This window comes from Martes martes (assembly GCF_963455335.1).
Source record: "Martes martes genome assembly, chromosome: 17".
In the NCBI taxonomy this organism is placed as follows: Eukaryota; Metazoa; Chordata; class Mammalia; order Carnivora; family Mustelidae; genus Martes; species Martes martes.
Window position 1 is genome coordinate 18,132,412 of NC_137905.1, and position 9,830 is coordinate 18,142,241.

General features: G+C 40.3%; 1 protein-coding gene across 1 annotated transcript in view; it reads right to left on the minus strand.

Annotated features, from left to right (window-relative positions):
* The window catches only part of NFATC3 (nuclear factor of activated T cells 3), a 125,597-nt gene extending 115,767 nt beyond the window's left edge, over positions 1-9,830 (minus strand). The window contains 1 exon segment of the mRNA XM_080828223.1: positions 9,437-9,830. Within this exon segment, the coding sequence (XP_080684349.1) occupies positions 9,437-9,539 (103 nt within the window). The 5' untranslated portion in view covers positions 9,540-9,830.

The window sequence follows — 9,830 nt, forward strand, 5'->3', positions numbered from 1 at the left end:
AATAATATCATCAAGTCCCTAAATTACTAAGCAATAAGTGAATTTTTCTAACCCCTAAAATGTTGGAAAACATTTTAAAAATTAAGAAATACCAGGACACCTGTGTGGCTTGTTGGTTGGGCCTCCAACTCTTCATTTCCACTGGGGTCACGGCCCCACCTCAGGCTCCACCCTCTGTGCACTTTCTAAAGAAATGGATAAAATTTTTAAAAAATTTTTTAAATACCTACTTTAAAAAAAATATTTATTTATTTGAGAGAGTGTGAGTGGGGAGATGGGTAGAGGGAGAGAATCTTCCAGCAGACTCCCCCTGAGCAGAGTCCGGTGCACACCTCCAGGTCTCCAGCGTTTGATCACACCCATGAGATAATGATCTGAGCTGGAACCAAGAATCCAACGCTTATTCCTAAAAAATATCTACTTGAAAGCACACCAAAAGATCAGTTCACTGTTTATTTCTGTACACTAACTCACCTCACCATCCCACTACTAATACTAATTAAAGAGAGAAATGGGTTTTGACAATCAGACATATCACAGCTGGTTTTTATATTCCGTTTATTTGCTAAACCAGTTTTTGTTTATTTTTTAAAAGATTTTTATTTTCTTATTTGAGAAAGAGAGAACGCCTGAGCATGCAGGGCAGAGGGGCAGAAGAAAAGAGAGAAGCAGATTCCTTGCTGAGCTCTGAGCCTGATCCCAGAAGGGAGATCACTAACTGAACCTACCAGGTGCCCATCTAAACCAGTTTTTTTTTTTAATTACATGCAACAGCAAATCCTATTAACTTCATAATGCTATTTTATTTTGTTGTTGTTCTAAGTAGGTTCCACACCTAGCAAGGAGCCTAATTGCAGGGCTTGAACTCAGGACCCCAGATCCAGACTTGAGCTCTGGACACTTAACTAAGCCACCCAGGCGCTCCTCAGAGTGCTATTTTAAAACATTTTTCTGGGACACCGGGGTGGCTCTGTTAGTTAAGCATCTGCCTATGACTCAGGTCATGATCGTAGGGTCCTGGAATTGAGTCCCACGTCGGGCTCCCTGCTCGGCCAGGAGTCTGCTTCTCCCACCCCCCTGCTTGTGTGATCGCGTGCACGCTCTCTCTCAAATTAAACAAAAACAAAACCATTCTTCCTAAGGAACTTGAAGAGTTTCTCAATGTCATTTTTTTAAACTTTCTATTATGGAAATTTTAAAACATACACAAAAATACAGAGAATATTACAGTAAATTTCCATATAGCGAACACCTAGCATCAATAATTTTTTAAAAGATTTTATGTATTTATTAGAGAGAGAGAGAGAGAGAGCGTGTAGGTGCACGAGCAGAGCAGGGAGAGGGGCAGAGGGAAGACTCCCTGCTGGGGAGGGGAGTTGAGTTCTGCTCAATTCCAGGACCCTGAGACCATTACAGGAGCTATTACATGATTGTCATATAATGTACATGAGCCAAAGACAGACGCTCAACCAGTGAGCCAACCAAGCACCCCCAACAATTTTTTTTTAGTTTGTTTATTTATTTCAGTAATCTCTACACCCAAGGTAGGGCTCGAACTCACAGCCCCAAGATCAAGAGTCACATGCTCTTCGAGGGAGCCAGCCAGATGCACTTAGCTTCAACAACTTTTGAATATCATTTTTTCCCTGTCATTTTTAATTTAACAACTTTTTTAAAACAATACTGAAAAATATTTACATTTAAGTACAACTCACAAACTGCCCATTAACGTGTTCTGGCTAACGATTAATTACCTTCATGGAAAAAATGTTTTTAGAAATATTTTTTCATATGATACAATACTGAAAAGTTATTACTCAATATTAATTTCAAAGCTCATTTAATCCTTTTTTCTAATTAAAATAAACAGCAAAGCTGATAAAATTTACCACAGAGAGTATGTCTCAGTCGGTTAAGTGGCTGCGTTCCACTCAGGTCATGATCTCGGATCCCGGGATCGAGCCCCGCATCACACATTTGGAGCCTCCTGCTCTGCAGGGAGTCTGCTTCTCTCTCTCTCTGTCTCCCTTCGCCCCTCCCCATCACTGGTTTTCTCTCTCCCAAAAAATAAAAAAATTTTTTTTTAAATTTTTACCACAGAATTTAGAAATACAAAAATTATTTTAAGACACTGAAAATTTTAAAAAATTAAAACTATCACCTGGTTCTGTAACATAAAACATATTCAAACTTTACATTTTGTAGGAAAACGGAGCCTTCAAAATTACTTCTCCTGTGTACCAGAGATTTTCTAAAGACATGTAGTTCCTTTACACAAAGAAGAACTGTCCCAATTATTGTATTTCAGGTAGTAATTTAAAGAAAGAAAGTTCACAGACCATACTACTTAAATCTTTACAGGCCCAATTGTTCCTCTCTTCTAAAGTCTACTGAATTCAGGCAAGCAGGTGAGAGCTCTATATTATAATTATATAAACATTGCCAGAAATGCTAAAATATATGCAGATCCATACTATGTTTGAGTTAAAATTATGGCTGTTAAAATGCTTACTCTTGCTTGTGACTCTCCTAAAGCTTCCATGAACAAACTCATTCCTCTTAAATTCCACTGTTACTTGAACCTCATATGGCATGCCTGGGCAAATTTGATGACTTGGATTTTGTTTTAGAAGCCAGGCTTACTGCCAAGGCTGCTGTGTCTACTCCCCTGACCCACCAGGACAGCTTTAGACAACACCTCTAGTATTTATGTTACTGCTGTGAGCAGTCAAATTGCAGCTTACTATCAAATGAGGCTCAACCTACTCAGGTTTCCTAACTCCTAAGAGTAATGTGACTGACTTCACCTTCTTATGACTTCCTCAACCCCACCTCTTATTTAAAATAAAACATCACCATACTGAATCACGAACTACTCAATACTAATAAGGAAAGTAAAGCACGCATTAAGTTCACGATCAGTAACACAACTGCTTATCTTCTCTTAGTAGGCTTCCATTTTATGTACCAGTACTTTATTACATTCTTTAAAGAAAAACACATTTCACATTTTCTTACCAAAAATGTCTTTATGATCACACTTTACTGAAAAAAATAAATAAAGAGCAAAACTCAAAAGCAGAACTTGGGGTATACCCTCATTAAAAATACATACGATTATTGGCAAAGTTTACTGGTTGTCACAGAAAGCCAAGTCATAATGATAAACTGATCCTACAATTTACCTTAAATTAATACCTTAAATGCCCTTAAATGTTGAAGATACAGGTCTTACAAAACCCACAATTGCTTGGCCATGTACATAACACCCAAGTTTTAATTTTTATATTACGTAATATAAATACTACAGTATTACTTCTACTAAATTAAAAAAAATGCCAAAATATCCCTTTTGTATTGGCAAACAGGAAAACTTAAGAAAGTGCAGGTATAGCAATGCTCTTACATATGATAGCTCCATCACAAAATTCTGCTAATATCCCCAAGAGCACCTACCCCTATCAGGAAGTGTCAAAGAGACAGAATATTAAATCATTCTTCCAAGTGAAATACTGAAATGTTTGTCAGTGACTCAATCACCAAATACATATTCTCACTGCATTCAAGTCTAAAAAAGTTGACCTATGGTACGAAAGTAAGGCTCAGCAGTAATCCTCTCCTTGTATACACTACCTAATGCACTATACAAACACACCATTAAATTTCTACAGGAAACCATAGAAGCAACTTCCCTTTTTTCATAGTGATTTAAATATCCAATTATACTTAGCATGGTTAGCAAATCAACCAACTTCACACCATACCGAGTAACAGTTTAATTCCAGAAAGCAGAAAAACATAAAAGCAAGTGACCTTCAATACTTTTATTTAGAAAAATATGAGAAAGGAGGTTAACACTGAAAAGAATAATAGAAGATAAAATAAAAATGTCTAAGACAAATATTCCAATTTCTCTAAGCAAGGTTTAAATAACTGGATCTCCTACCTGTCCCTACTCACTTTCAGTGTCTAAGTTTAGCATAGGGAAAAGGGTCTAGGAAAAAAGAGGAAATAAAAAATAACCTATCAGTGTGTGTGCGCATGCACACGCATGTATGTTAAGAAATGTTAACTATCAGCACTTAATGAGCACCACTGGACCAAAAACTGTGCTAAGAGTTTAAATATATTATCTCACTTAACATCAGATAAAACAAAAACTTTGAGTAAAAATTATCAATAAAAACTGTAAAGGGAGAAAATTATCTCAAATTATAAAAAACACATGAATCAAATTTTCAAGCACTAAACAAAGAACACTACAAATTAAAGGCTTTGACAATCATCTAGGAAAAGTTCCTCAGATTTACATAGGAAAAGTTGTGTATTAAAGTGATATCCAATAAAATCACACATATCTTATCCTAAAGCAAATTTCTCACAAAAATGCATATTGTAAAAAAAAAAAAAAGCATATTGTATCTAAGATATTTCTCCCCTCTTAAAAAGCATCAATAGAAAAGATATTATGCAGTTAGTATATGGCACACACTCCTCCCAGTGACTCTCATTCAGGACTAGAAAGTCAATATTTAAGAATAGACCAACCCTGAGAGTCAAACTTTGAATTTGAAAAGATTATTATAACATCAAACTAAATTAGAGATACACAATCAGTACCTTCAAATATAGCACCAGAAGCTGCCCTTCATAATGGCAAATAATGTTAAGTGAAATGCATTAAACACTAACCAATTTAAAATTTTCTATTTACTACTGAAGTTTATCTTCATCTTGAAACAAGGTATTAAATAAAAAAAATTTAAATAGAATAGTTTGATTCAGGGGCGACTGTGTGGCTCAGTGGTTTAAAGCCTCTGCCTTCGGCTCAGGTCGTGATCCCAGGGTTCTGGGATCGAGCCCCACATCGGGCTCTCTGCTCAGCAGGGAGCCTGCTTCCTCCTCTCTCTGCCTGCCTCTCGCTTACTTGTGATCTCTATCTGTCAAATAAATAAATAAAATCTTAAAAAAAGAAAAAAAGAATAGTTTGATTCATTTTTAACTGAAAAAAAAATCAAAACTAGCACTGTCCTCATAGCTAAGGACTCCAGGGTCTTAAATTTTCTTTAATGGAAAACTCTCAAAACACCTTGCTAAGCAATAATCTTAAAAACTCAGTCATAGGGGGGCGCCTGGGTGGCTAGGTGGGTTAAAGCCTCTGCCTTCCGCTGGGGTCGTGGTCTCGGGGTCCTCGAATCGGGCTCTCTACTCAGCGGGGAGCCTGCTTCCTCCTCTCTCTCTGCCTCTCTGACTACTTGTGGTCTCTCTCAAATAAATAAACAAAATCTTAAAAAAAAAAAAAAAACTCAACCAGGTGGTGGGTATTAAGGAGGGCACAGATTGCATGGAGCACTGGGTGTGGTGAAAAAACAATGAATACTGTTACGCTGAAAATAAATAAAAAATTAAAAAAACAAAACAAAACATAATACATTATTTCTTAAGTATCAAATAAAGAAAAATGAAATTCAAAAAAAAAAAAAAGAAAAGAAAAACTCAGTCATAGGGTCATCTGGGTGGCTCAGTCATTAAGCATCTGCCTTTGGCTCAGGTCATGATCCCAGGATTCTGGGATCGAGCCACGTTGACAGGCACCTTGCTCAGCAGGAAGCCTGCTTCTCCCTCTCCCACTTTTATGTTCCCTCTCTAGCTGTCTCTTGGTCAAATAAATAAATAAAATCTTAAAAAAAAAAAAACCTGTCAGGGGCGCCTGGGTGGCTCAGTGGGTTAAAGCCTCTGCCTTCGGCTCAGGTCATGATCCCAGGGTCCTGGGATGGGGCCCCGCATCGGGCTCTCTGCTCAGCAGAGAGCCTGCTTCCTCCTCTCTCTCTGCCTGCCTCTCTGACTACTTGTGGTCTCTGTCTATCAAATAGGTAAATAAAATCTTTAAAAAAAAAAAAAAAAACCTGTCATAAATGTATCCAACATTACCAAGTATCAAAACATCTAATTTGTACTTTAACAAGCTTGCTCTTAGAACATTCTCTAAATTCAGCTCCTCCACTTATCCTCAGTTCCTATCCATTATCCCTTCCTCCAAATATTTTTCAAAAATCTTCTGTATGGAAATTTACATGTAATACAATCCCTCAAAGAGATGGAAAACCTTCAGTCCCAAATTACCAAAATCTGCTGTCTGATGGGATTGACCACTAAAAGCCAAAGAACTGAAAAAAGTCTCATCAACTTCCTCTACCACAAAAAAAGTTAGCACTGACTGAAAACTTAAGCAGTATTTACTCATTAATTCAACACATACTGGGTGCCCACTTATGTTAAAGGCACTATGCTAGGCACCAATCATACAACTATGAACCAGATACAGACACTATTCCCACTTTCATAAAACCTTCGATCCAGTAAGGAAGTGAATCCATAAACATGTAAACACACTGATATAACCCCATACTGACCTTAATTTTGCCAAACTATTTTATTTTATTTAATTTATTTGAGAGAGAGAATGAGAGAGAGCGAGCATGAGAAGAGGGAGGGTCAGAGGGAGAAGCGGACTCCCTGCCAAGCAGGGAGCCTGATGCAGGACTTGATCCCGGGACTCCAGGATCATGACCTGAGCTGAAGGCAGTCACTTAACCAACTGAGCCACCCAGGTGCCCTCTGCCAAGCAATTTAATTCTCATGTCTCATTTTACTGCATTTTACCATCCTAAAAGCATGTCAGTTAATCTACTTGTTCCCTCAAACTACACACACATAGCAGCACCTGGGTGGCTCAGTTGGTTAAGTGACAGCCTTCAGTTCAGGTCATGATCTCTGTATCCTGGGATGGAGCCCCCTATCTGGCTCCCAGGGAGCCTGCTTCTCCTCTCCCCCATCCTCTCACACTGCTTTGGCATTCTCTCTCTGTCAAGTAAATAAAATCTTCAAACTACACACTCATAATTATGCTTACTAAAATGAAAACTAATTTTGTGAACAAGTAATTTTGAACATATAACACATCCTTCTCAGGAGAATTTTTAAATTAGCTGCTACGTATTCACAGCAGCACTATTCACAATAACCAAAGGTCCAAATGTCCATCAATGGAGGAATGGATAAACTGGGGTATGTATACAATAGAATATTATTCAGCCATAAAAACGAATGAAGTAATGATATATTCCACAACATGGATGAACCATGAACTACTATGCTAAGCGAAAGAAGTCAAACACCTTTGTATGAGTCCATTTACATGAAATACCCAGAATTGGTAAATCCACACAAACAAATCCCAGATTAGGGACAGGGAGGCCAGGGAGTGGGAGGGAACAAGGGAGAATGAGGAACAACTACTTAAAATAGGTTTGGGGTCTCCTTCTGCAGTGTTGAAAATGTTTTGGAACTAGATAGAAGAGGTTGCACAACACTGTCAATGCACTAAATACCACTGAATTGCTCACTTTAAAATGGGTATGTCATGTGTATTTCACCTTAACTGGTGGGGGGGGGGCTTTAAAAAAATAGCTACCACAATATTTTAAAGTGAACTTTTTATCAAATAAAACTGCTCAAGTTTGGGGCGCCTGGGTGGCTCAGTGGGTTGGGCCTCTGCCTTCGGCTCTGGTCATGATCTCAGGGTCCTGGGATCGAGCCCCGCATCAGGCTCTCTGCTCAGCGGGGAGCCTGCTTCCCCCTCTTTCTCTGCCTACTTGTGATCTCTCTCTCTCTCTGTCCAATAAATAAATAAAATCTTTAAAAAAAAAAAAAAAAGACCTCTTATCTTAAAAAAAAAAAAAACTGCTCAAGTTTAAATTTGGGAATCAGGTATAGGTCAAATTTCAAACCTTAACTCCTCCTAGGCCCATTGTAATACCAAAATGGTTTTGGGGGTTTTATGGCAAAAATCATTTCTTAAAAAGCTGTTTTCATAGCTCTTAAATGTTATCCAATATTTTGGATGTACATACAATTCCTACTTACATGAGGATACTCCTTTATTGATCATGAATTTGGTATACAACATGCCCTAATCAAGTCTGTGCTCAATAAAAGTCTGCGGAGATCATCAACTGTTTATCTTCTTTATAATAAAAATACTCATTAAAACGGTTTTTTACCTTATTAAATCCCAATAATCTAAACACAAAATTCAGTGCTACTCTCTCCACAAATTCCCCTTTTTCCATTGCTACCTATGTGGTAACACATACCACCACTCAGTCTGCGCGGGGGCATAATTATTTGGGTTATGTGTCCCCCCCCCCCATTTCCCAAGCTCCTTGAGGGGCCTCAGTCCTCTTTTGCGTCCAACACAACACTACAAAGTACCTAACAGTATCTTCAAGGTAACAGGTGCTCAGTCAGTGGAACTGAAATAAACTCAGGCAACAAATAACTACTGTAATTTACTATGTTGAAAAAGACAACATATAAAGACTAAAAGGGCTGATAAGACAAATACTGTCCAAAAAATCCTTTGGCTTTCACGTTCAGCTATGTATTTCAATGCAATGCTACAGAAAAGTCTGTGGAACATCAATATCATCATGAAGTGATTCAACGAATACCCAGAAAGAATAAATAGAGATTAGTCTTATCCATCTCTCTTTTGAAGTTCGCCTGCATATGCATTAGGGAAACTGAACTTAATGAACCACAGTATTCCAAACCAGGTCACAGGAGAGCTCTAAGTCCCCAGCCACCCTGCTTCTATTTCCTGATTGGTCTGACCTCCAAGCATTATGGTGCCCAACCCTCCCAATTCACCATCTCCTCTAAAACATCTTCTGAGGTAAGCTTTTGAGTGAAACAAAAATTGACTTCCAGAACTTTCTGGAATTATGAAGGCACCGCACTTTTTTTAATATTCCGAAACACTTTGCTCAAGAAAAGAAATCCAGTTTTCAGAAAAGTCCCGTTATAATTACTCTTCGAATTAAATGTGGGCCATAAACTTGCACAAGTGTTAACGCGATGGCATTACTCTCCCAACAAAGTAGATTTAAACAGACACGTGCACGAATTTTTGAGAACTCCTGCACCTCAAGAATATGCACCTTTCTAACAACAACAACAACAACAACAACGACGTTAAAAACCTGGGATAGATGAAAAGCCAAGCGCGCTTACACTTCACAGGGACAGTTTTTTCTCCGCACCACGCTGGCAAAGCAGCGACAACCAGACGCCACTTGGGCAACGGCCCCGACCCTCGGCCTCCAAACCGCAGGCGTCCACTGGCCACAGGCGTCCCGGAGTCGAGTTCCCCACTAGTTCGCCTTCAGCCAAGCCCGCGGCCACTTCCACGTCGCTGCGACCCACACGCCTCTTCAGCAACTTAAATCCGCTCTTCACTCACCGCACGCACAAACACACAAACACACACACGGTGTTACTAATCCCGGGACAACCAAGGGACAGGGAAGGGGCGAGCTCGTGCGAACCAAGAGAGGAAGGGACGCTCTCCAGTCCCGCCCGGCCCGGCACCCACCTGCAGGCCGCGAGCCCGAGGGCGGCGGCGCCGGCGCCCCGTCCTCGCCAAAGACGAGTTTGAAGTCGAGCTCGTCGTGGGCGCCACAGTTTGCAGTAGTCATCGGCGTGGCGCAGGGTGCTTGCGGCTCCTCCTCTGGCGGCGGCGGCGACGGAGGCGGCGGAGGCGGCGGCTCTTCAGCGCCGCTTCATGCCGGGCCGCGCGGGCCAGGAGGTCGCAGCTCCGCGGCAAAGTTTCCGGGCGGGGACCGTGACACCGAGCGTTCCGTTCCAAACTCGAGAGCTGGCCGCGCGCCGAGCCGCACCAGGAGCCGCCGCCACAGTCTGTCGCCGGTGCCTATGCCGCCACGGCCACCTTAGCAGATATTCTCCGCCCCCCAACAGCCGCCTCAGCC